At 47.8% G+C, this 27,479-nt stretch overlaps 1 protein-coding gene across 1 annotated transcript in view; it reads left to right on the top strand.

Annotated features, from left to right (window-relative positions):
* Positions 1-27,479, top strand: part of ITGB3 (integrin subunit beta 3) — a gene marked incomplete at its 5' end in the record, with an annotated part of 52,084 nt that overhangs the window by 20,632 nt on the left and 3,973 nt on the right. The window contains 12 exon segments of the mRNA XM_082604956.1: positions 2,651-2,846; positions 4,375-4,627; positions 5,833-5,995; positions 6,859-7,020; positions 8,861-8,956; positions 9,395-9,484; positions 10,203-10,337; positions 11,593-12,022; positions 18,013-18,235; positions 19,174-19,274; positions 21,342-21,461; positions 26,948-27,114. Coding sequence (XP_082461082.1) covers positions 2,651-2,846; positions 4,375-4,627; positions 5,833-5,995; positions 6,859-7,020; positions 8,861-8,956; positions 9,395-9,484; positions 10,203-10,337; positions 11,593-12,022; positions 18,013-18,235; positions 19,174-19,274; positions 21,342-21,461; positions 26,948-27,114 — 2,136 coding nt within the window.

Consider the following 27,479-nt stretch of genomic DNA (forward strand, 5'->3'; position numbering starts at 1 on the left):
TAGCAGCAAATTCAGTGTCATAGATGGCCAACTCCTCACCGTGTCCTCCCATGGTGGAAGGGGCCAGGGAGGTGTCTGGGACCTTTGTTTAAAATAAAGGCACAATCCCATTTACGAGGGCTCCACCTCATGACCTGTCACCTCCCAAGACCCCACCTCCTAATACCACCACCTTGGAGATTAGGGTTTAATATATGAATTCTGGGGGGGACACACATTCAGTCTGCAGTACTCTTGGTGGTGTTCATGGTCCCATCCACATGGGGAAGCCTTTCCGCCTATCAGAGGAGGGCTGGGCAGGAGTGGGAGAGGGACGTCGAGCATCGGGAGGGGTTTAAGCTACAGAGTCCTGATTTTTTGAGTATGGATGTCTCCTTGTGGCCCAATCCCTCTCCTGGAAACATGGCTTCCAGTCACCTGAGGAGCTGAGGAGGCAGAATGTTATCTATCCTTCCCACACCTCCCGTATCCCCATCTTGCATCCTGTTCCCTACCTGGTGCATTCTCAGGTGTGGCTCTTCCCGGGACTGTTTCTTCTACATTCCTGCTTCTCTGCCTTGATTCCCACTCTACACAGAATGCAATACAACTTACCGTTTTATGAGGATAATTACAGTCAGACAATCCAGTCAGCATCTCACTTCTGCCACTTCTTAGCTCTGTAGCTTTGGGCAAAATACTTAATTTCTCCAAACCTTCGATTTCTTACTTGTAAGATTGGGTTCCTCGTTTGTGAAGCCTCCAAGCCTCAGGTTTGTAATTTGTAAAATAATAATAATTCCAGCATTACAGGACTGTAATCAGGAGGATTGCAATAATCCATGTAAAGTGCTTCTTTTGGTACCTGACATGCAGTGAGTACTCCATACATGTTAACACTAGTTGTTTTGGGATGTTGGTATGGGTTATTCAGCTGACTTCTGGAAGTGGTTGTGAGAGGGGGTGGGTAGGGATGCGGGGGATTGTGGGGTTGAAGGCCTAGGTATTTTGAAATAGGTCCAAGGAGGGTTTTTCTAGCTTTCCAGGCAGTTCCCCCAGCCTGGCAAGAAGCCCTTATGGGCTTGTGCCCACACGGTGCTGGCTAAGTTTGCTGAATGTCAGAGCAGGAAGGAACTGAAAACACCATGTCATCTAACCTCTTTAACAGGGGTGAACAGATGAGGAAACTGAGGTTCAGTGGAGTGAAATGACTTATCTGAGGTCACAGGCTGGTTAGTGGCAGACCTAGGATTGAACCCATTTCCTGATTTCTAGTGTTCATTCCAATGCAGCATGTCCCCCGTTCGATACTCAGGTGGAAACACACACTGAACCCCAGAGGGCTGTGGGATACACACCGGGGTGTTTGGAAGGGCACTCAGTCTGCCATTTGGCCAGGGTGAGGGAGGAAGCTGAAAGTGCTAAGACAGGCTCTGGTCAGTGGCTTGACATCATGGGATTTGCCTAAGCTTGTGAAGTTTATTCAAAATTAATTTATCCAGGAACTATTTATAGAACATGTTACAATAATAGCTAAGATTTATTGAACCCTTACCCTATGGCAGGCACCGTGCTATGTGTTTTACCCTCACTGTCTTATATGGTCTTGCAGAACATCCCTGTGAAGCTGGGGCTATTATTATTTCGTGTTATAGATGAGGAAACGAAGCCTGGAGAGTTTAGGTGACTCACCCTAGTAACCAGCTAGTAAGAGGCAATGCTGGGATATAGCCTCAGCCAATCTGTGCTCTTAGCCCCTACTCTCTGCTGCTTCCCCATATCCTCCCCCAAGCACTTAGTCGTCAGTCTCACATTGTGTGCTGGGAATAGAGGGGAAATGAGACACACATAGTCCCTGCCCTCGTGGATCTCACACCCCAGCCAGTGTTTTAACACAGTGCCTTCCAAACTGTTTTAACCCTGACCTACAGAAAGACATACATTGTGTATCATTATTTATTATACATATTATACCCTACTCCCCAACATATAAACCTTTCCCGGGACTTCCCTGGTGGTCCAGTGGGTAAGACTCCATGCTCCCAACGCAGGGGGCCCGGGGTTTGATCCATGGTAGGGGAACTAGATCCCACATGTTACAACTAAGAAGCCCGCCTGCCGCAATGAAGATCCCTTGTGCCACAACTAAGACCTGACACAGCCAAAACAAATGAATAAAATAAATAAAAACTAAATATTAAAAAAAAGAAGCTTAAAAAAGATTGAAACTTAAAAACTTAAAAAATAAATAAATAAACCTTTCCCAAAACAATATTTACTTTTACCACTTACATACTTTGATACTTTCTATTCTATTATGTTGCATTTTAATAAATTGGTGGTTGAGACCTACTACATTGATTTTTGAGACCCACAGGTGGGTTGCGTTTTACAGTTTGAAAAACACTGGTCCAACAGGCCTCTTATTGTACTGTTCCTCTTCCTACCTACCCATCCATGAACAGGCACTCACCCAACCTTTCTGATGCCTCTGTCTCCCCCTTCTGTACAACAGGCCTAGGGACTATCTTAGGAAGGACCACACGAGTTCATTTATGTTGGTTTAGCTCCAAAGTGCTGGGTAAGCTCTAGGCTGCTGGGGTGTGGCAGAGCCTGCAGGAAGCAGGGAACCACCGCAGCTCTGATCACAGGGCTTCCTCTCGTCTTACAGGCTCTGCCTCCGGGCTCGCCCCGCTGTAACCTGAAGGAGAATCTGCTGAAGGATGACTGCTCCCTGGAGTCCATCGAGTTCCCCATCAGCGAGGCCAGAATCCTGGAGGCCAGGCCCCTCAGTGACAAGGGCTCTGGAGACAGCTCTCAGATCACTCAAGTCAGTCCCCAGCGGATTGCGCTCCGGCTACGGCCAGGTAGGGGTCCTGCAGAAGTAGCTCACCGTGGAATTGGGGTGGGAAGAGAAGGATGTGGAGGGAAGTGTGGGCAGGACAATGGAAGAAAGTGCAAGGTTTGGGGACTTGAAGTCAGGAGATCTGAGTTTGAATCTTGACTCTTCCATATATTAGCTGTTTGACTTTGGGCAAGTTACTTAACCCTTCTAACTTAGTAGGTACACAAAATATGTTTGTTTCTCTTTCCCCCAATGCCTGTTTTACCCAGCATACAGCTTTTTATTGAGGCTCAAGTGAGTCTAAGATGAGAAAGCAACTTGTAAGCTCGTTCTCCATGTAAGATTGGGGCAGGGCATGCATGGGGGCAGAGAAAGTAGAGGCAGGAGACCTTCAGAGGGAGGAAGGATTAGGCTAAGAGACAGGATTTTTTTTTTTTTTTGAGACAGGCTTTTAAAAAAAATTTTTTTTTTTTGGCTCCGTCGGGTCTTTGTGCTGTGTGCGGGCTTTCTCTAGTTGCAGTGAGCGGGGGCTACTCTTTGTTGCAGCGCGCAGGCTTCTCATTGCGGTGGCTTTTCTTGTTGCAGAGCATGGGTTCTCGGCATGTGGGCTTCAGTAGTTGTGGCACGTGGGCTCAGTAGTTGTGGCTTGCCAGATCTAGAACGCAGGCCCAGTAGTTGTGGCTCACGGGCTTAGTTGCTCCGTGGCATGTGGGATCTGCCTGGACCAGGGATTGAATCCATGTCCCCTGCATTGACAGGTGGATTTTTTTTATTAGTTTCTGCTTTATAACAAAGTGAATCAGTCATACATATACATCTGTTCCCACATCCCTTCCCTCATGCATCTCTCTCCCTCCCACCCTCCCCATCCCACCCCTCCAGGCGGTCACAAAGCACCGAGCCGATCTCCCTTGTGCTCTGCGGCCGCCTCCCAGACAGGTGGATTTTTAACCACTGTGCCACCAGGGAAGTCCAGAGACAGGCTTTTCTGAAGCACTCATTTTGACTTTTCAATTAAGTCAAGAATTTAAGAAAGTACCTTCTACGTGCAAGGCGTATATTGGTAACTATGGGATTCAGAGAAGGGTGGGACATAGTTCCTACCTTTTACAGAGTCTGAAGTGTAATAACTGCCAACACTTCTGTGATTCAGGGTGGTAGACCCTTGGGACCCAGAGGACTAGACAGATGAGGATTTAGAGAGGGTGGAGACTTTTAGAATGGAAAAGAAGAGGTTAAAAATAGGAGGGTCAAGAGATTGGAAGAGGAATAGAATTGCAAGGGGAGAGGAAAAGGGACCAGGGCTTTCAAGTTTGGTTTGATTAAAAAGTTACTTCAGGGAATTCCCTGGAGGTCCAGTGGTTAAGGCTTGGCGCTTTCACTGCCAGGTCCCGGGTTCAATCCCTGGTCGCGGAACTAAGATCCCGCAAGACAAGTGGTGCGGCAAAAAAAAAAAAAAAAAAAAAAGGTACTTCATCCCAGCTGTGTCCAGATCTACTTAAGTCTTAGAGGGAGAAGAGGGGAAGAATTAACGTCCTTCTGCCTTGCAGATGATTCGAAGAATTTCTCCGTCCAAGTTCGGCAGGTGGAGGATTACCCTGTGGACATCTACTACTTAATGGACCTGTCTTATTCCATGAAGGATGATCTGTGGAGCATCCAGAACCTGGGAACCAAGCTGGCCTCCCAGATGCGTAAGCTCACCAGTAACCTGCGGATTGGCTTCGGGGCCTTTGTGGACAAGCCCGTTTCACCATACATGTACATCTCCCCACCAGAGGCCCTCAGAAACCCCTGCTATGAGTAAGTCTCTCTTCTAGAAGCCAGGGCAGCATCTCTCCCCATTGCCCCAGACAAATCCAAGTCCTGCTTCCTCTTTCTAGTCTAGGGTAGCTTTGTTGGCTGCCTTCTGGCCAAATCATATCTCCTCTCTACCATGGTCTCCCTGTCTGGCAAGTGGGCCAACCCATTGATCTGGAGTGTTGTATTAATAGAGTCCAAGGCTGTTTGGAGATGTAGAAAGGAAATCCATCAGCTTCTTGGTCTAGGCCACGAATAAATAGTATAAGTAGATAGAGGAGTTATGATTTCAGAATGATTGATTCCATTGCTATTGTCATCATTGTCCTCGTTATCCAGACTATGAGTCCTGCAGGGTTAAAATGCAAGGAATTAAGTCCTAGAGAAATAGGAAAGAGTGGAAATGATATTTGTTGAACCCCCTAATAGCATAAGTTGATGTGTCCCTCTGTTGAGAGTTTGACTTACGACTGAATGGCTTATTTATTTGTTGGAGACTATGCAAATCCATGGATTATAATTTAAAATGAGGGTTACCAAGCCTGACAAGGTATGAATTTACTTTTTAGATTCGAGAGTTATATGATGTGCCTTTTTAACCTTCTGTCTGGATTGTAAGGTTCCCCAGAAATTGTGTCAGCCATCAATTCAACAAACCATTGGACTGGGGACAGAAATGCTCCTGTTCGGCACAGATCTATCAATTTATTGATAGTTCAGGGACATTAAGTTATTGATGAACTTTTGCTTTGTTGTTGTGTTAATGTTACTTGAGAGAAGTGTGAAGTATAAAGTGATAGCAACAACAACTAGAGCCTCACTGTGATTTCAAAGCTTTACATCTATTAACTCATTTAAGCCTCACAACTCTTATGAGATATGTGTTATCATGTCCCCATTTCTTTATAGGTTAGGTGTAGAGAAGCTTGCCTAGGGTTCCATGACTAGTAAGTCAAGGAGCTGGGATTTGAACCCAGGGAGTCTGGTTCCACAGTTCACTCCCTTATCCTCTGATCTAGCTGGAGATTAGGTCAATGTGATGCCTAGGTAATTTGAAGGATTTGGAGTCTAAACTGTCTGGGTAATGGTAGTTGTATAGAACTCGCCTGGGCATTCCACTGTCTATATCTGTCCCCCTCTTTTCCCTCCCACTCCCCATGCAGCCTTTTCCATCAGATGTCTGCTTAAATCATTCCTTCCCTCCCCAGTATGAAGACCACCTGTTTGCCCATGTTTGGCTACAAACATGTGCTGACGCTAACGGACCAGGTGACCCGTTTTAATGAGGAGGTGAAGAAGCAGAGTGTGTCACGAAACCGAGATGCCCCAGAGGGTGGCTTTGATGCCATTATGCAGGCTACCGTCTGTGATGTGAGTTTGGAGGGCATGGAGTGCCAGGTGTGGGTGGTGCAGATCAAAACGGGGAAGGAGGTGGCTCAACTGTGGGGATTTCTATGTGAAATACGAGACAGGAACTAAATAGAGCTTTGTACAATTTGAGCAGCAAGTTGCTCCTGATCAGCAGCCTCTGCTTGTATCCGCTCCCTGGCCAGAGCTGATACTTTTTTCTTTCTTTTTTTTTTTTTTTTTGCGGTACGCGGGCCTCTCACTGCTGTGGCCTCTCCCGTTGCGGAGCACAGGCTCCGGACGCGCAGGCTCAGCGGCCATGGCTCACGGGCCCAGCCGCTCTGCGGCATGTGGGATCTTCCCGGACCGGGGCACGAACCCGCGTCCCCTGCATCGGCAGGCGGACTCTCAACCACTGCGCCACCAGGGAAGCCCATGAGCTGATACTTTTTTGAACCTCAGTGGTCCCAGATGTTTTCTGGGGAGAGGATCTTCTCTGGAAGTGTATCAGAGTCAAGGCTGGGTTCACTTAACCTCAGCAAAGTGGGCAGATGTCCAGATCGGATTTCTTCTAACCCAACCCAGGTCTGCAGATGCAGATGGGTTTCTAGATGGGCCATGTGATTATCATTGAAGAAGTTCTATTTGGAGTTGAAGTAGGTGTCTTTCAGCTGCTTGAACTAATGAGCCCTGAGACTGTTTTCCTAAGAGAACAGAAACCCCTGAGTTGGAAAACTCCAGCTTATGTTCCAAGGACTAGGACTGAGGTGCTTCTCCAAGACAACTTGTCTAGCCCTTCAGATGGGGAGCTTCTTGGGTCTTTGTTTTGTACCAGTGACATGGCTAAAGTCGCTGTCTCTCTTTTGCCTTTTTTTTTTTTTTAACAGGAGAAGATTGGCTGGAGGAATGATGCCTCCCACTTGCTGGTGTTTACCACTGATGCCAAGACCCATATAGCGCTGGATGGAAGGCTGGCTGGCATTGTCCAGCCCAATGATGGGCAGTGTCATGTGGGCAGTGACAACCATTATGCTGCCTCTACTACCATGGTGAGATTCTCGGTACCACCTATGGTTCCTATTCACTATGGCCAGGACTGCCCTTACCCAGGCAGAGTCTTTGTGTGAATATGAAAATGGCAGCCCTTCCTCTGGGCAAGGCTCAGGGCTCTTTTCAGCTCGTCCTCACCTTTCCCACCTACTGGACACCCTCATCCAGGGTACCACCCGTACAGCCATTAGAGATGGTCCTGACTGTGGTCGGTGTTACCACTGCCTCCAGCACCAGCATCATCATCATGGCATCCAGAATGGACCCAGAGGACTTTTGCAGGTCCAGCTGGAAAGCAGGCCATCCTGTCGACTGTGCATGGATTAGCCCCTTCTTGGAATATCATGCTCACTTGTGGTTATTGGAAGAAGACAGAGGAAAAAGAGACAAAGATCATCAAAAGCATAGAAAGCCAGTCCTGTGAGGAAACATTAAAGGGCTCAGAGTCATTTAGCTGGAATAAAAGAAGGCTAAAGGATGGTTTAGCTGATACATGAGAAGACTTTTTTTTAAAATTTATTTTTTATTGAGGTAACATTGGTTTATAACATTATATGTCTCATGGGTACAACATTATATTTCTACTTTGGTGTATGCTACAGTGTGCTCACCACCAAAAATTTAGTTTCCATCTGTCACCATACAGTTGATCCCCTTTACCTATTTCTCCCTCCCCACAACCCCTTCCCCTCTGGTAATCACTGCTCTGTATGAGAAGACTTCTTACAAGTTGTTTTCTGTATAACTTGTTTTTATTTAACCATAGAAGGTTAAGTAAGAGGAGAGGAGTTTACATTGAAACAGGAGAAATTGCAGTAAGCCATAAAGAAAACGTAGAGCCCTGCAGGATGCTGATACTCTGAGTATCTAGAGGGAGGTGTGAACTTTTCATTTCTGAAACACAATATAGCAACTACCTCATCTAGGTGGCTTAAAGGTATATTTGTGAAAAGGAACCTGAGTTGCATGATCTTATGAGCTCCCTGAAAGGTCTAGGATCCCAGGGACATGTTCATAATTTACCAGCACCCCCATTTTGACTTGAATTCTTTGGTGTCAGCCATATACAGGTTGAGCACTACCAGGCAATGGGCAAGTCTGTAACGATTGACACCTAGTCTATGCAGGGCCTTACCAGGGGCCAAGGGAGATAACAAGACTATAGAAGGTCCCATCCTTAGGGAGATTTTGGTTTAGTCGAGGAGATGTGGTACCAGTAACAGAAGATGCATGATTACTGCTAACTGGCTAGAATAGTTGATGAGGATTTTAGGTATTCAAAAGAGGAAAGCTCATCATGAACTGGGATGATCAGGGAAGGCCTCCTCGAGAAGGTGGGACCTGAGCTGGATCCTAAGGAAGGAGGAGGATTACCAAAAAGAAGGCCACTCGAGGTGGGAGAAAGACAGTGGGCCAGCTCAGTGGTAAGTAGAAGGGGGAGAGAGGTGAATGATTGGAAAGGAAGGTTGAGACCACATGGTGAAGGATTGCAAGCAACAACCCAAGGCATTTGTCAGTAGCTGCAAAATGGGAGGAAGCTTCAAAACAATGAGGTCTGGCAGTACCTGACCCAGGGAAGCTGCTCCTTGGTACGAATACACTGAATTTGAGTAGGAAAACAGAGGTGCTTAGTTTTGGCACTACCAGCCTGTACCTCTTTGTCTATCCTTAGAGCTCACAACTGGGTTTGTGTTTGCCTCACATTGTCATGGGGTGAAAAGGTCTAAGTCCCACCACTGTCAGAGCCATGGCCCAAATCACCCAAGTCCTAAGGCTTAGAATCCATGGATGTATGTGAATAGACTTCTTAACTAACCTCCACATCCTCTCTTTTCATAGGATTATCCCTCTCTGGGGCTGATGACCGAGAAGCTGTCCCAGAAAAACATCAATTTGATCTTTGCAGTGACTGAAAATGTAGTGAATCTCTACCAGGTGACTATGCCTTTGGGGCTTCCTGGAGTGGGAGTGGGGCCTGTGATGGGTGGACTTGTCTCAGGGAACCAGCCCACACCAGCTCTGGCCATGCTCCCTAACTGGGAAAGACCCAGGAGCTCATGATTCCTCTCGACGGTCTCTCTCCTCCAACTTTGAACCTAGCAGGATAGGGGTGTTGATGTTTGCAGTGGTGGAGGGGAGTAATTCAGTGGGGAGAGGGGTGTGAGTAATTCAGGGGGAGATAGGGGTGTGAGAGGTTGTCTATAATTTTGCTCAGTGCTGAAAAACTGCTACATATATTCCTGGCAGTGACAAGTAAAATATCCCATCCTTCCCTCAAGTTTCATTTCAAGACCCTCAATCTGATTTGGGGAGGGCTTTTGGAGACCACCAGCTTCATCAGTCATCCCCGGACATCTTTGTCTTCCTTTCTAGAACTATAGTGAGCTCATCCCAGGGACCACAGTGGGGGTTCTGTCTACTGATTCCAGCAATGTCCTCCAGCTCATTGTTGATGCTTACGGGGTAAGTGTCTTACACTGGGAATGGGCCTAAGAGACCACTTCACTTGGCATTACCCAGGAGCGCTCAGATTTGGGAGTCCTGGCTGCACATCCACCATGCAGCTTTCACTGCCTTCCTCTTATTCTTCCAGAGGCCAGGAAGTGATAGCCAGCGCTGGGAGGACGGCAGCCTTCTGAGATAGAAACGGCTCAGAAAGGAATGCTAAGGAGGCTTAGGAACAATGGGGGAAGAGCTTAGAGAAGGTGGAAGAGAAAGAGAGGGTGGGGATGGTGATGAGGAAGAGCAGGGCTCTGAAATTGAGGGGGGCGGGTGCAGAGTGATGGAGATCTGGGCCCCAACAATAGAGCAAAGAGGGAGCTGAACCATGGGGAATGTGAGGTTGATGAAAAATCAGGTAGAAAGTGCTACTAGCCAAGGTGACCAGTATTAGTGCTCCCTTCTTGCACTTCCGTGAGGCCTGCAGGAGGGCGTAGCTGGTTTAGATTTTACCCAGACTCACCTAGAAGCAAGTGGAGAAAGAGAGAGAGCAGTTCTTGGGCTGGAAATATAGCAGGAAACAGGCTCCTAGGGATGCTCTGGCAGTTTGCAGGTGGACCTCAGCATCTGGCACTGCAGGTGAGTCCAGGACCATCTGGGAGGTTTTGCTTGGGATGTAACTGGCTCCTACTCATTTCCTCGCAGCCCATTTTCTTATCTTCTCTTGCCCTTTTCTGCTCAGAAAATCCGCTCTAAAGTAGAGCTGGAAGTGCGTGACCTCCCTGAGGAGTTGTCCTTATCCTTCAACGCCACCTGTCTCAACAACGAGGTCATCCCAGGCCTTAAGTCTTGTGTCGGACTCAAGATTGGAGACACGGTGAGGTGGGCTGGGCAGGGGCTGAGGCTGCAGCTCTGACCTTAGCCTCTGCCCCAGAGCGTCTGTGGGCACCCACCCCTTCCTTCCCTGTACCTTCTTTCTGAATGTCCTTACAAGTTAGGTGTAATGGAGCTGCCAGCCTTTTCCTCTGAGGCTTCTGTTGCCTAAACCTTCTCTATCCATTAAGTAACTTCACCATCAGGATTTTTAAAAACTTGCATTTAGGTTACCTCTGTTTATGCACAGTTGATTGCAAATGAAAATATTTCCACCTTCAGCCCCTAACGGCTCTCCAGCCTCCCCTAAGGTAATGCCTTTCTTTGCTTCACAAGGTAAAATGGCAGTGTCATCTATAAATATTCATTGACCACCGACTTTGTGCCAGGCATTGTTCCAGCTGCTGAAGATTTGGCAGCAAACAGAATAGGCAAAAATAGCCACCCTCGAAACGAACACAACATTTTAAATCAATTATACCCCAATAAAAATTAAAAGGAAAAAAAACACATACACACACAAAATACCCACCCTCCTGGAACGTCAGAATGCAAATGTTCATTTTGCCTCTCCAGTCCGTCTGTAGTTTTCCTTCCTTAGTGGCTGGTTCTTCTCTGCTTCTGCCTTAGGGGAGAGGGGTTGGTGAAAGGAGTGGAAAAAAAGAGGGGCTATCTATAGCTATATCATCTGTATCTACATCATCTCTGTCTATATATCTGTTTCCATCCATCCATCTCTCTATCTTCTAAGCACATGTGCACATACCCTGTGTAAAAAATACTGGCCTGGAACATGTTTGATTGCATAAGTGATGAAATGTTTTGTGGAAATTGCACAGTAGACTGAGCCTGTGGTTGGCCACTGTTGGTGTGAAATAGTGCTTTGTATATCTTGAGGATATTATGTAATCAGTCCCGCTAGCTTATTTGGCCACGGCAGAGCATTTGCAAGATCAAAGGTTCTTTTCTGCTTGAGCTGGTTTATTTTCACGTATGGAATTTTAGAAAAAAGCGATCTCGTGATTGTAAACCATGTCTACACCCAGCCAGATATGCCCCAACTGCACAACTATCCCCAGGCTCTTGCTTTGGCTTTGCAGACCGTGGTGGTGGGAAGGCTGAGGAACTCCAGCTTGCTGGGGGACAGGACCCCCAGTTTGGGTATTCCTGGGCAGGGCAGGGAAGAGCTTCTTTCCCTCCAGGGCTGGAGTGTCAACAGGGTCCACCTGTGTCTGAATGCGATCTTACTTTCCATCCAGGTGAGCTTCAGCATTGAGGCCAAGGTGCGTGGCTGCCCCCAGGAGAAGGAGAAGTCCTTCACCATCAAGCCTGTGGGCTTCAAAGACAGCCTCACCATCCAGGTCACCTTCGACTGTGACTGTGCCTGCCAGGCCCAGGCTGAACCTCACAGCCACCACTGCAACAACGGCAACGGGACCTTTGAGTGTGGGGTGTGCCGCTGCGGGCCTGGCTGGCTGGGGTCCCAGTGTGAGTGCTCAGAAGAGGACTACCGTCCCTCCCAGCAGGACGAGTGTAGCCCCCGGGAAGGCCAGCCCATCTGCAGCCAGCGGGGCGAGTGTCTCTGTGGCCAGTGCGTCTGCCATAGCAGTGACTTTGGCAAGATCACGGGCAAGTACTGCGAGTGTGATGACTTCTCCTGTGTCCGCTACAAGGGGGAGATGTGCTCAGGTGAGTAGAACTGCACACCCCTCCCGTCCTGGTACCCCCCCACACTCACACATCTGCAGCCTCTGGAAATGGATGCAGGCCAGGGCTTGAGGTGGGCACAGGAAGGCCCGGGGGCAGAGCGGGTAGATGGTGTGCCACTCCAATGGCAGGAAACAGAAATGAGTTTCTCTTTAATCCTCTCAGCTCCCTCTGCCCTTGCTCGAGGGGCGCAAGGAAGAAAAATGAGCATCTGCTTCCAGGGGCTTCTCTCCTAGAAGAGGGTAGGGAGACGTGGGGAAACTTGAAAGTGAAGATCGTTTTTTTCTTTTCCTTCATCTGCCCTTCTGCTAGTATTTTGTCACTGGTTCCTAATCTTTTCGAGGGTATGGACCAACCCCTTTTTAAGTTTAAAAAAAATCACTGACATCGGATGAATGGATAAAGGAGATGTGGCACATATATACAATGGAATATTACTCAGCCATAAAAAGAAACGAAATTGAGCTATTTGTAATGAGGTAGATGGACCTAGAGTCTGTCATACAGAGTGAAGTAAGTCAGAAAGAGAAAGACAAATACTGTATGCTGACACATATATATGGAATTTAAGAAAAAAAATGTCATGAAGAACATAGGGGTAAGACAGGAATAAAGACACAGACCTACTAGAGAATGGACTTGAGGATATGGGGAGGGGGAAGGGTAAGCTGTGACAGAGCGGAAGAGCGGCATGGACATATATACACTACCAAACGTAAGGTAGCTAGCTAGTGGGAAGCAGCCGCATAGCACAGGGAGATCAGCTCGGTGCTTTGTGACCGCCTTGAGGGGTGGGATAAGGAGGGTGGGAGGGAGACGCAAAAGGGAGGGGATATGGGAACATATGTATATGTATAACTGATTAAATTTGTTATAAAGCAGAAACTAAAAAAAAAAAACAAAAAACTACAGTGAGGTATCACCTCACACCAGTTAGAATGGGCATCATCAGAAAATCTACAAACAACAAATGGTGGAGAGGGTGTGGAGAAAAGGGAACCTTCTTGCACTGTTCGTGGAAATGTAAATTGATACAGCCACTATGGAGAACAGTATGGAGTTTCCTTAAAAAAAAAAAATCACTGACAGATGGTAATTAAATTTTTAGTATATATAGGTTTGGAAACTACATGATGTCAGAATATGCAGTGAAGTTAGTAACCGTTATTTATTTATTTTCAAACAATTATTTTACTTGAATTTATTTTTTCATCACAAAAGACGTGGAAAATAGTAGTGTATATGCAAGATATTGGAGCACATTTAATGTGCCAGTATACTTAGGACAATGACTGGAAAACAGTGAGCTCTTATTAAATGTTGGTACTATTTTGTTATCACTATTGATACACTATTACTTTTTGTACTCTAGATCGCTATTGTCCAATATGGTGGTTATTTAAATTTAAATTAATCAAGAGGAAAGTTTAAGTACATTTAAATCTAAATCAAATCCAATAAAAAATAAAAAATTTCATTTCTCTGTCGCTCAGGAGCCACATGTGGCTAGCGGCTGCCCTTTTGGACAGCACAGATGTTTATTGGATAGCACTGCCATAGAGAGTCCCAGCCTGCAGATTGGGGGTTATGAATTTGAGTCCTTCTACCTGCAGGGTACTGAGTTTTGCCCTTCTCATTACAAAATTCAGTAAAATCTTGAGGCCCACTGGTAACCTGAAGCTGGTTTCACATTGCCCCAAAGCCCACTCCTGGGGTACTTCGCCAGCTAGAAGAAGTCCAGCTAATGTGAATGTAATCTTTATCTGCAGACACACTGACAACACTCCCAGAGGCAGTTAGGCAGTCTGAGTTGTTCCTGGGCACTGGGGATACATTTCTGCTGGGCTGTAGTCACTGTGGCTTAATCCCTCTTGTGAGAGATAGATTGGAGATATTTGCAAATTGGTTGGGACCGGTTTGTGGGTGTATTGTGTGGCCAATCAAAGAGAGATTATAATCAGCTTCTGAGGTGATCAAATCCATGACCCAGATTGGCTTCACTTGCATTGGGGTTCTAACCAGCTGAGCTAATTTACCCAGATGTTCACTTTAACATCAGCCTTTCAGAAAGCGTGATGAGGAATGTAAATGTGTATCATACTAAAGCATGCCCAAGTAATACAAAAATGGCTATTTATTATCTACAACATTGTTTCCTTTACTCGTTTTTTTTTTTGTTTTTTTTTTGCGGTACGCGGGCCTCTCACTGTTGTGGCCTCTCCCTTTGCGGAGCACAGGCTCCGGACACACAGGCTCAGCGGCCATGGCTCACGGGCCCAGCTGCTCCGCGGCATGTGGGATCTTCCCAGACCGGGGCACAAACCCGTGTCCCCTGCATCGGCAGGCGGACTCTCAACCACTGCGCCACTAGGGAAGCCCATTTACTCATTTTTTAAAATTAATTTTTATTGGAGTGTGGTTGCTTTACAGTGTAGTGTTAGCCTCCACTGCACAGCAAAATGAATCAGCGATACACATACAGATATCCCCTCCCTTTTGGACTCCCTCCCATTTAGGTTACCACAGTGCATTAGGTAGAGCTCCCTGTGCTATACAGTTGTTTCCTTTACTCACGCCAACAAAATTTGAGAGAGAGATTGGAGAAAAATGGTATCAGAGAGATTATGGAAAAGAGAGATCAGATATGCACAGACACACACACACATACACACAGATCAATCTGAATTAGGGTGTGAGGCAGAAATTCCAGTCCCTTCTAATATTTAATAGTATTTACATCATATTCTAGTTTCCAAAGGGAATGGTTACGTTTGACATGGGAGACCCATGAGGAGAAGTTTGGGGTTGAGGGGAAGAGGGTTACCCTAGGAGAGGCCTACACATAGCCTACGGGGGCACCAGGGGTGGAGGGAGGTCCTCTCCTCCTCTGTGGCCTGATTGTTCCTGGTCTGATTGAGGCATGTGGGAGGGACCCTGGCCAGAGCGTGTTTCCTTTGGCTGCGGGCCACACTGAAACCACAAAACAAAGCTGCCGGGGTCAGCAGCGCTGGTTCCTGCCTCCCAGCAGTGCAAGAACAGCCCGTGCTCAGTGTGCTCCTGCCAATTCCATGAGGGGACCCCGGACAGCCGCTGCAGCTTCTCAGAGGCCTCCCTCTCCCTTCCTGCCAGGGTGTTGGGTGCCCACCGGCCTCAGGTCTGCACCCTGTGGTGCCATCATCACATTCTCCATTGACAGATACTCAGGAACACATGCTCCTTGGGTACCTGCTCTGTGCCAGGCACTCGGTCCATATGGGTGAACGGGGCTCATGCATGATTCCTGACCTGGCCAGGCTTATAGCCCAGCTCGCCAGTGTCCCTGCCCAGAGCTGCTGGCCTGGTCTGTTCTTTGCTCAAGCAGGGGCTCATGAGGCAGGAGCACTTGCCTCAGCCATTGTTCCAGCCCCTGGACATCCCTGTCCTCTCCTCCCCACCGGAGGCATGGTCTTCGTGGTCGCACGGTATCAGCACCCCTCAAACGTCAGGGCATGCGTCCTTGTCCTCAAGGGACTCTTCCACCTGCCACCTCCATGAACATAGATTGATCAGGCACCCACGTGAGCCAGGTTCTGTGCTGTGTGCCGTAGTGTTGTGGGATAAAGAGGCAGGAATAAGACAATTTTGCTCTCGATTAACTTACTTAAGGAGAATTCACAGCACGAGGCAGAACCTCCCAGATCCCGGAAGTGGGTGTTATAGGAGTCCTCCGGAGAGAGACTCACTGTGGACAGGGGAGGCCTGGGCGGCTTCCTGGAGGAGGTGGGAAGTCAGAAGAAGGGCTGGCTTATAAAGGAGGGCGGTGCAGTGAGGCGCCAGCCCAGAAGGTCAAGCTATATAGGGAGGGTGACTTCATTCCTTCTGACCTGGAACACCCGCCCCTCCCTTTCCTCCTCCCTCCCCCGCCCCTCCCCTGCTGCCTTCTTCCCTACCTCCCTCTTCCTTCTTACACTTTCTCTTCATTTCCCACCCTCCTCCCCTGACTTTCCTGTGAACCCCTTTTGCTGGAAGGGTGCCAGTCCTGTGACATTACCACACTGTGGCTTCCTTTTAAGGGTTGACCCTGCCGGGGCCTTGGAGTCAGCCTGCCACTTCCACTCCCAGCCTCACTCCCTGGCTGGCCTGCACACGTCTTCTCAAAGATCGCTTTGTTTAGCCTCACAAAGGAAACACTATGGGACAAGCGTTTCAGAGGAGACTGAGGCCTCTGAGTGCTGTCAGGCCTCTGTGATGTCTTTTCCCTATCCGGGAGGTGTGGCCAAAAGCTGGGTGTAGTGGACACTGTGGGGTCCCACTCTGCTGGCTGGCCCACCCATCCCCCAGCGGCTGGTAGGGCTACTGATAACACCTCACAGCTGCCCGTTCTCTGGAGAATTACATTCAGCTGACAGGAGCTGGATTGCTCTCAGGGCTTGGCTAATGACTGATGGACAGTGGGGTTACACAAAGCCAGTCCCTTTGCTTCAAGGTTACTGTGGTGCCGTTCACGTTCCTGAGCCCACCGTGGGATCAGGCGGAGGGGAGTCTCCGGATGAGACCGCATTCCTGCCAGCCTTTGCCCCCTGCCCTGTCCTGCTTCCCTCCTTCCCTTCTGCTTCCCCAGGAAGTCCCTGGAGCAAGAATCCTCACCACAAGCTATACTACCAGGGAACCCCACCTCAGAATGCAGTCTTTCTTCCTTCTCCACCCTCCTGCCAGCCCGGTAGTTCTACTCTCTAGATGTCCTTGGCAGCTGGGGCAGAGGAGGTTGTATTTCCCTTCCTTCTCGGGAAGCAGACACACACACAGTGAAGGTGTGTCTGAGTCTTGAATGCCAGTGTGGTTCCTAGAGGATTATGCTGGTATCACTCATCCTTAGTGGGTGATACCCGTCCAGAGGGACCCATAGTGGCCAAGGGACATCTATCAGACCCACTGGGGTCACCGGGGACAGGGCTGCCAGCTAGTTGCTATTTGAGCTTGGCTGTGTACCACCCTCTCCTCCACCATCTTGGGGCCCATCTGCTCACACAATGGCATGGTTTTCAGACCAGCTCAGGTTACTTCCCCCTTGCTCCCTGCCTTTCCTCTGATTAACAATCAGATTTCTATGATTCACCCACTTCTTCCTGATTCAAAATCCTGCAGAATGAGTCACCTTTCTGTAGGGTTTAGGAGCCAAGTTTTAAAGCCTTGGTAAATGAATATTAGGGGAATATAGTGTTGAGAGTTAATGCCTACATTTAAGCAGTCCAACCCCCCACCCTAGTCTCTCTGTCCCGTTCCTATACTCATGTAGGAAAGTGAATAGGTCTTTCCTACTGACGGCCCTTTGCAATACTATGATAATATAACCCAGGGCACATGTTGGTGGAGGTTTGTGTGAATTTCCAGGAATTTAACTAGGATGTAAGCCCCATGATAGTAGGGACCTTGCCTGTCTTGTTCGCTGCTGAGTCTCCAGTGCGCAGGTTGTGGTATGAGCTCAGTAAATATTTGTTGAATGGATGGATAAATAAACATTAATGGCATGCCTACTCTGTACCAGATGTTATGCTAATCACTATTGTTGGAAAAATGAATATGATATGTGCTCCCCCATCAGGGAGCTCACAATCCAGAAAGAGAAACAGATAAGCAAGCAAATGGGTTGAACATCAGGGTTGAAATAGAGGTATTTATAAGTGCTGGGAGAGCACATGGGCAGACAGTTGATTTGGCCTGGGGAGGTCAGGAAAAGTTACGGAGGGAAAGGAACATTTGGGTTGGGCTTTAAAGGGTGAGTAGGAGTTTGGTAGTGGTCACAGGATGAAAGGGCATCTAGGCATAGGGAACAGCATGCAGAGAAGCACGAGGCTATGAGGACAGTGTAGAAGATGATTAATGGCTCAGTGTGGGGGTGAAAGTGTGGCAATGTGAGGAGGGGTAAAGCCAGGATGCTGTCCTGGGGTGGGGCCTCACTGGCTGGTCTGCCCCCTTGGGCTGTGTGTTTTCAGGCCATGGCCAGTGCAGCTGTGGGGACTGCCTGTGTGACTCCGACTGGACCGGCTACTACTGCAACTGTACCACACGCACGGACACCTGCATGTCCAGCAATGGGCTGCTGTGCAGCGGGCGGGGCAAGTGTGAATGCGGCAGCTGCGTCTGCATCCAGCCGGGCTCCTACGGGGACACCTGTGAGAAGTGTCCCACCTGCCCTGATGCCTGCACCTTTAAGAAGTGAGTGGGCGGAGGCGTGAGTTGGAGAGAGTTGAGTGTCTGGGGGTCCCCCAGGCTATGCAGGTTCTCCCTTACTCACCAAAGCTTTAGGGAGAGGAGTCTGTTACAGCAAATGACTAGCTTTCCTCTTTCCATTGAAAACTTGGGGGAAAACTGGAGGTAGAGCCAAGCGTGAAGGGGACAGAGTAGTACCAGCTGGACTGCTGTTGGAGAAACCTCTCTTTTAGGCTGGATCCTGAATCCCTGAGTTGGGAGGAAGGCTAAACCAGCTGACTCCTGGGGAGTGTTCCAGTGCTGATGTTCTGAATCTGTGCGGGATGCGGGGCTGGGGTTCCGGAGGACACTGTGTGAAACAGGAGAAGTTCACCGCTGCAAATGTCCCTCATCTGGGCGTCAGAGGAAGTCCCTGCTAGCCCAGGCCTGTGGCACGGCTGTTTCTCTTACTACTTCAAGCAGAGCTGGATTCATGGGCGTGCAACCTGCACATTTGTACAGAACCCGTGCTTGGAAGGGCTCTACACTTCGTTTAATGTTCTGCTCTCACTGTTTTGAAATTCCTACTAAGTTTTGAATGAGGAACCTGACATTTTCATTTTGCACCGGGCCCCCAAATTATGAGACCATTTCTGACTTTAAGGCTCCCAGAAGTGGCGTAGGGTTCGCCCTCCTGTCACAGTCTTGGATGGGACATAAAGAAGTTTAATGAAGTTACTGGGGGCCTCTGCCTACCTGGCCTTACCTATAGGTGAGGAGGGCACTCCCACCCCGAACTCCAGACGTGACTATCTGGGACCCCAGGATTGTCTTACAGATGTTTTGGTTTGTGTTTGTTTTCTGGGGTGGAACAGTTTTCCTGGTGTATGGCAGGCAGAGCCAGACTGAAACACATTTAGGTCTGTTCTTTCCCTGCCTTCATCCCTATGTCCTCTCTCCTTTAGGGAGTGTGTGGAGTGTAAGAAGTTTAACCGAGGAGCCCTATTCGAGGAGAATACCTGCAACCGTTACTGTCGTGATGAGATTGAGCCTGTGAAGGAGCTTAGTAAGTTCGGCATGTCATACAGTTGCACGCACCCATGTTCTAAATTTTTCCAATTTAATCCCATAACCTATCCAAGTCTCATCTGTAAAACAGAAGAGTAATTCCTACCTCAAAGGCATGTTGTGCAGGCCTGATGTACAGTAGGCACTTAAAAGCTGGTCCTCCTGCATCTTTACTAATCTGTTCAGCAGTCCCTTCCCCTTCTGCTTCCCAGAGCCCACGGGCTCAGCAAAATCCTGCAAATAACCTTTAAAGTATGTCTAAATCAGGCAACCCTAACTTTACCACCCCAAGGAAAGGAAGATAATGTACCCCATTTTACAGATGAAGAAACTGAGGCACAGAGTGAGGAAGTGGTTACCCATGATAATCTTAGCTTAGTAGGCTAGTAATCATTTACTAAGTTTATCTAAGAGTGTTAAGCAATGCCCAGGCATACAGCTTTGCTGGTTTAGAGGGAAACCTTCGCCCTTATGGATTTGTAGCCAAAACCATTAGCCTGAAGCCCTTTTGGCTCTCCAGAGCCCCTCCTGGAGTAAGACAGATAGAAACATGATGGAGAGCAAAACTCTTGCCTGCAATTATTCGGGTTTGTATTTCATCTTGACTTAAAAGGAGATGATCTTTGCTGCTATCACATACCTGACGTGGTTATCTGGGCCAGCTAGGCATTGGGTGGTGCCAGGAGATGGCAATCTCTCTGGAGATGGTGATCTCCCATGAAGGCAGGAAACACATTTTCAGTGAGAGCCACAGTAAGACACAGCTAGCCAGCCAGCTTCTGGGTGGGGTGTTATGGGAAAGAGTTAGATCTCTGGACCCTTTGGCTAATATCAAAAGTGGGGCTGGAGTGAGGGTAGTGATTTGGGGATTGAGTTTGGAGAGACAGTTTTTCCTCTGGAGGAGACCAGGCTTCCTATGATTAGCTTAGGTGGAGCAGGCTGCTGAGATAGGAGGTATTTTTATCACCTGGACCAGATGGGTATTCCAAGTTAGTCGATAAGTACCCCAGCCCCCCACCATGATAACCATAAAAATAAATGCTTCTTTGTATGGAATTTTATAACTCATACAAATTATAAAAGTATCTTTTCATGCACATTATCTTATTCTTCTCCCAACAACCTAGTAAAGTAGAACTTAGTACTATTGTTATCTTCATTTTGAGGATAAGGAAATTGAATCTCAAGAAAGTTAAGTAACTTGCCCAAGCACATTAGTGGTGAGTTAAGACCAGAACTAAATCCTGAAATCCTTACTCTTTCCACTGTCCTATAACACTACTGGTTTACTGAAGGCATATTGAGTTAAAGTCCATAGGATGTGCTTTGAGACTCATGTCCTAGTCCTACTCCATCTCTTATTTGCTGTGTGACCTCGGCACATTTGCTTAACCTTGTAGGGGCATAGTGCAGCTGGTGGAGGGTAACCCATAGTTTCACAGTCAGAATAACAGGTTTTAGAATTAGAAGGGATGAAGCCAACAAAACATGATGGGAGTCAGAGAAAAGGAGATGTCTCCCCTGGAGAGGAACGCTGGACTGGAAGCAGAAATAGAAGAAATATAAGGGCTGAGTAAACAAACGATTGAGAATCATTGAGCAAGCAGAGAAAGGAAAGAGGGGGAAGGGAACGCCCACTGTGTGTTAGGTAGTTTACTTCATGCTGTTTGATTCTCAACCACCCCTGTGAGTGAGGGTATCTTTTCTTCGATTAGAAGAAGAGAGAGATTCGGCGAGGTCAAGTAACTTAGCCAAGATCACATAGCTGGTAGGTGATAGAGCCAGGTTTTGAATCAGATTATGTAATACTTTTATGTCACGTCCCTTCCAGAGGAAAGAATAAAAACCGAAAGGGGCCTGTGAGGGACAAAGTACATCAGCGAGGGTCATCGAGAGGCAATTGCCAGGCACCACAGCCCTCGCAAATCTAGGCATCTTGCCTAATGTCAGGCATACGGTTTCCTGTCACGTGCTTTCCCAGACGTCCCATGACTGGCTTTGGAGGTGGCTCCATCTTTCCGGAATTGACTTGTTTTTCATCCTCCCATCTTTCCCCCTCCCCCAGAGGACACTGGAAAGGATGCTGTGAATTGTACCTACAAGAATGAGGAGGACTGTGTCGTCAGATTCCAGTACTATGAAGATTCCAGTGGAAAGTCCATCCTGTATGTGGTAGAAGAGCCCGGTGAGTGAACCCTGAGGGTCCCAACCCTGCCCCGCAGGGAGAGGGAGACCAATATTAAGCAGTTATTTCCACCCATCACTCCTCTTAAACAGAGCAGCCAGGGCTTCCCTGGTGGCGCAGTGGTTGAGAGTCCGCCTGCCGATGCAGGGGACACGGGTTCGTGCCCCGGTCCGGGAAGATCCCACATGCTGCGGAGCGGCTGGGCCCGTGAGCCATGGCCGCTGAGCCTGTGCGTCCGGAGCCTGTGCTCCGCAACGGGAGAGGCCACAACAGTGAGAGGCCCTCGTACCGCAAACAAAACAAAAAACAGAGCAGCCAGGTTAAACCTGACCTTACAAGTGATAAGTCAGGGCCTGTTATCTGGGTGTGGGGTATATAAATACAAATATTAGCAAGAAATTACCTGCTAATTTAGGGGATAGAAAAATAAGAAGGTGGGTAAGGAGAGGAAGAAGGGAGGTATGGAGCTTATCAAGGAACAGAGTATATATAGCATGGCGTCTTTTGAGGTTGATAATGTTAAGAAGTAAGGAATTTCAATTCTAGCACTTTCCAGCACAAGGCATCTGCTCTTCTAAAAGTTAAATGGTTGCCAAGAGCAACCTGCTTGCCACTTCAGAGGAAGGCCTGAGGTTTGAGGTTTGAGGGCCTTGAGGTTTGAGCTGCCCTTGCCAGCTTCACCACGAGTTGTGGTTAAGGGTTTGAGGCACCGGCCCAAGGCTGCCTTGAACGCTGAAAAGTTACCTCTTGTTCTCAAGACCCTCTGGAAGCAGGGGAGCTCATCCCGGCATACACAGACCCACCACAGATTTGTCACCATCCAGCATGGTAGATTTGCTCGCTTCCCCTTATTTCCTTCATCTCCTTTCTTTCCCTTAAACAACGGACTAAGTAATGAATCATTTGACAATATTTTTGAGTACTTATTATATATCAGGCAGTGGGCTAGGTGCTGGGGATATAACAGTAAATAAGGCAGATGTGGTACTCACAGACCATGGGGGAGAGAGGCATGTAAATCGGTCATGACACTGCAGAGGGATAAAGGCTACAGTAGGGCGGGCGTTGGGGGTGGGAGGGGTGAACAAGAACTTTCGGGAGTGAAGGAACAATTTCTGAAGGCAGAGGGTAGATCAGTTGGTCGCTGGACATTCTTTACAGCCGTGGGAATTTCTTCAAATCATCCTTTAGACCAGGGGCCAGCAAACTTTTTTCTGTAAAGGGCCAGATATTAAATATTTTAGGTGGGCTTCCCTGGTGGCGCAGTGGTTGGGAGTCCGCCTGCCGATGCAGGGGACACGGGTTCGTGCCCCGGTCTGGGAAGATCCCACGTGCCGCGGAGCGGCTGGGCCCGTGAGCCATGGCCGCTGAGCCTGCGCATCCGGAGCCTGTGCTCCGCAACGGGAGAGGCCGCAACAGTGAGAGGTCTACGTACCACAAAAAAAAAAAAAAAAAAAAAAAAAAAATTTTAGGCTTTGTGGGCCAGATGGTCTCTGCTGTGACTACTCAACTCTGACACAGTAGCAGGAAAGCAGCCATAGACTATAGGCAAATGAAGGGGTCTGGCTGCGTTTACAAAAACAGGTGGCCCGTTTGCTGACCCCTGCTTTAGGGCAGTGGTTCTGAAACTTTTGTATGTTCCCTTGTTCAAAAATCCAGAGTCCTGAGCCCTGCCTTACTTCCACAAGCCTATGCCTCTGTGTTCTTTGTTAATGCTCCTGGTAATTGTGACATATTCCCCAATGTTTGAATGCCTCTGCTTTAGATATATCATGTCCCTTGATGAGCCATCTCAGACCTCCTCCAGCCTCCATTCCGATGACTAGATTTGGTGACCTGTTTGATTCTCACAGCAGCTGTGCTTCCCTTTAGATGGGCCTTCATCACACTATCAAATTGCTTCTTCTTTTTTTTTTTTTTTTTTTTGCTGTACGCGGGCCTCTCACTGTTGTGGCCTCTCCCATTGCGGAGCACAGGCTCCAGACGCGCAGGCTCAGCGGCCATGGCTCACGGGCCCAGCCGCTCCACAGCATGTGGGATCTTTCCAGACTGGGGCACAAACCCATGTCCCCTGCATCGGCAGGCGGACTCTCAACCACTGCGATACCAGGGAAGCCCAAATTGCTTCTTTAATCACCTGTCTCCCTCAGCTGATCATAAGTTCCATGAACACAGGAATGGTGTCTGTCTTATCTACTGTTATATCCCCATACTTGGCTCAGTCATTTACAGAGAAGATACTTAATACACAGTTCTTGAATGAATTAATAGGACTGATTATTCCTAGGAGACAGACAGACTTATATACATCTTAATATCTGTTGGGAGAATTTTAGCTGCTTAAAGAAGGGAGGGGTTGAAGGTGGGAAGAGGGCTACATCTATGTCACCCAGGGTGTTGCTGTCCCCGTGGGTAGAGGAAAGCATGGGGTCCCCATTTGTGATATTGTTCATCAGCCTTTCCAGAACTCTCATCCTTTATAAGGGAGAAGGAAGGTAAGGAAAGGGCATCACCTGTTTTATTTTGTGACTCAGGGAAGGCTGACGTGGGGAAGTGGAGAGGGAGGAGTCTGGGTATATCTCTCCGGGGGAGCAGATGTAGGTTAGTTGGGCCAGGACTTCCTCACACTTTCCCATCCACCTGTGTTAACACTTTAAATGGATTTTTCCACACCCTCCCGATCTGTACCATTGTCCCTTCTCATTACAGAAGGGCAGTGTGTTCTTGCTTTGGGGTTTAACGTTACTTCATCTCTTTGTTATAACAATCCGGCTGGTGCTCCTGCTGTATCACTTACCAAAATCATTTGACCTGGTATTCTGAGACTGGAATCTACTGGCTGGAGTTGTGAGGAATGAAGATGATGATAACTGGGATGGTAACACACATAACTAGTTAACAGAGTGGAGGGTAACTTTTTAGGCTTACTGCCAGTAGACCCCTTCCTCCACATTAGGAGATGGGACCCTAGACCTACGTTTCCTACCTTGTAGTCCTGGAGTTCCAAGTTCTGCCTCTCCTCTCACCCCAACCTCCAATCATTTTTAGGGTCTCTGGCTTTTAGTAGAAGGTAGCATCTGGGGCCCTGAGTGTAGGAGGAGATTATTCTCATTCTCTTTCCTAGCTCATGCCCTTGCAGATGTCCTTTTTGAAGGGCTGAGCCACTGGAGGGCAGTGAAGAGGGCACCACCGGAGTTTGACATTGGCCAAGTGGTGTTCAGCCCTCAGGGTATGAGCTCCCCTGAGCTGAGCCCTCATCACTTCCAGATAGTGTTGCCTGATAAAATATAATATGTCCCATGCAATATGTGGTACATACTTAAAAAGTTATTTGTTGTTTATCTGAAGTTCAAATTTAACTGGACTTCCTGTACTTTTGTTTGTCAAGTCTGCTAACCCTACCCTGTCTTCCCTGACCTTGGGTCATCACCCGCCGTGGGTCGTCATTACCGTGGCTGGGAGGGCTCTCCAGAGGCCACCTGATCTTGTGTCTGCTTCCAGGAAGCCTGCCATCCACCCCTTTCAGGACAGACGGTTAAGAGATTTATTTTCTCCCCTGAAGATCTGGCATTCTACCTGTCCTGCCTGTACTGACATGTAAAATTGAAGAGAGTCCACTTTGAGGTTTGAGGGTCAGCCCTACCTTAGTCTTCCAGAGAATTTGTAACTGCTTTTCCCAGAAGAATGGGGGCCCTTCACTCCTAGGACCTCGGACACTGGAACCTCACAGTCTCTCTCCAGACATTTCTTTAATTATAGACAGGTGGTAATTTGGTGGGATGGGAAATAGCCAGCTTGGATTCTGGTGGTGGCTGTTTTTGGGTAGTGTGTGGTGAGCATAGTGTATATGTTTAGAGAAGAAGGTGGGAGACAGTGTGGGAAGTAGGTGTGACTCCTGTCCAGGCCCATCAATACTCACATATACAAACACCCAATTAAATAACACCTGAGAAGTTACTGGAGCGAGGTCACTCATCAGACGTCTGTGGTTGATGGGAAGCAGAGCTGTTCAGAGCATACTCATCTTGGCCCTCAGAGGGGTGACGTACCTCTGTTTACGTTGGTTGTTGACTGGGATTGAACAGGAAGTCGGTTCTCAATAGGGTTAGGATTTTGGATGACTAAATATTTTGGGAAGAAACCCAAAATATTATCTTGGCTGGCAGACCTCCTAGTCTCAAAGTATGCTAAAGTGGTCATTGGTTCTCAGCCCTCGGAGATGTTAAATATCTGAACTAGGGCAACTAACTCAAATGCCTACAGTAGGAGCTGGGTAAGTGAATTAGGGAAAACAGCCACGTGTAACAGGGACACCAGTAATAATGGTAGCTGATATTTATTGAGCACTGACTCTGCCAGGCACTGTTCTGAGTTCTTTCAATATATTTAACTTAATTATTCCTCATAATAAAATTTTAAAGTCAGGGCTATTACTGTTAGAGATGGAGAAATGGGAAACAGACACCAGAAAGGTTAAATAATTTATCAAAGGTCACATAGCAGAGTAAGTGGAAAGCCAGGATTCACACCCAGGCAGTCTGGCTCCAAAGCCCACAGTGGCACAGACTCAATGACAAGTCACACTTTGCCTCTGTTTAGTGGAGAAAAGAGAGAGTAGTGAGGAGTCTGGCAAACTAAAAAACATGTCCCATCTAAAAGGGGCAGCTGCTCCTCAGCCCTAGCCATTTACAACCCTATAAAAATATAGGTTCAGTGGTTCTAGGTCTTTTGACTTTTTTTTTTTAAAGAGAAGAAGAATCTGAAATTCTAAGGGGAGAATCTCCTGATTATTCAATGTTGCCCACAAAATCAAATTTTTAATTAACAATTGTGTGGGTCTTCCCTGGTGGCGCAGTGGTTAAGAATCCGCCTGCCAATGCAGGGGACACGGGTTCGAGACCTGGTCCAGGAAGATCCCACATGCTGCGGAGCAACTAAGTCCGTGCGCCAGAACTACTGAGCCTGCGCTCTAGAGCCCATGTTCCGCAACAAGAGAAGCCACCGCAATGAGAAGTCCGCGCGCCACAACGAAGAGTAGCCCCCACTTGTGCAAATGGAGAAAGCCCGCGCACAGCAACAAAGACCCCACGCAGCCAAAAATAAATACATTTATTTTAAAAAATTAAAAAACAAAAACCAATTGTGTGAACTCACACAGAGTAGGCTAGATTACGCCTGTGGGTGACCAACTAACAACCTCTCATTTAAAACAATCAGGACGGATTATTACTGCTCTAAAGCTTGTACTCCCCCTTTAAAAAATTAATTGGCGTATTTTATAAGTCCTGTTCCCTTTAGATAACTTTCTAGGGTGAGTTGGCCAAAAAGTTCGTTCGGGTTTTTCATAACATTGGCCAGAAAACCCCGAACGAACTTTTTGGCCAACCCAATACTTTGTTACTTTGTCAAGAAGACCTTATTTATAGCCAATTCGAATGATTCCTGTTCCATTGCCAACCACCCTGCTCTGTGCTCTCTCCTGACAGAGTGTCCCAAGGGCCCTGACATCCTGGTGGTCCTGCTTTCAGTGATGGGGGCCATTCTGCTCATCGGCCTTGCTACTCTGCTCATCTGGAAGCTCCTCATCACCATCCATGACCGGAAGGAGTTTGCTAAATTTGAGGAAGAGAGAGCCAGAGCCAAATGGGACACAGTAAGAGGCTGGGCTGAGCTGGGCATTTTCTTAAGTCACTGGTTCAAGAGTCTCAAGAGGAAGCAGCAGATGCTTATTTAGGGTGGCCAGCTTCAGCCAGCACCATAGTTTCCCAGTTAGCCTCTGTTCTGGAAATTGAGAGATGGTCTAACTGTCCTGTTGTCCATATGCTTCTTGGAAACCACCTGATTCTCTCTCTACCGCATCAGTGAGTACCAACTGAGCACAGATAGGGCTCAGCTCTGCTCGGGACACTGCGAAGTGATGAAAAGGAAACTTATTCTCTGAATGAGGGAGAGAAGACAAACTTGAGAATCCTACACTGAGGACATATAGTAATACATTATATACTACTGATGAAAGCA

Source organism: Mesoplodon mirus (assembly GCF_964341445.2).
Source record: "Mesoplodon mirus genome assembly, chromosome: 18".
NCBI lineage: Eukaryota > Metazoa > Chordata > Mammalia > Artiodactyla > Ziphiidae > Mesoplodon > Mesoplodon mirus.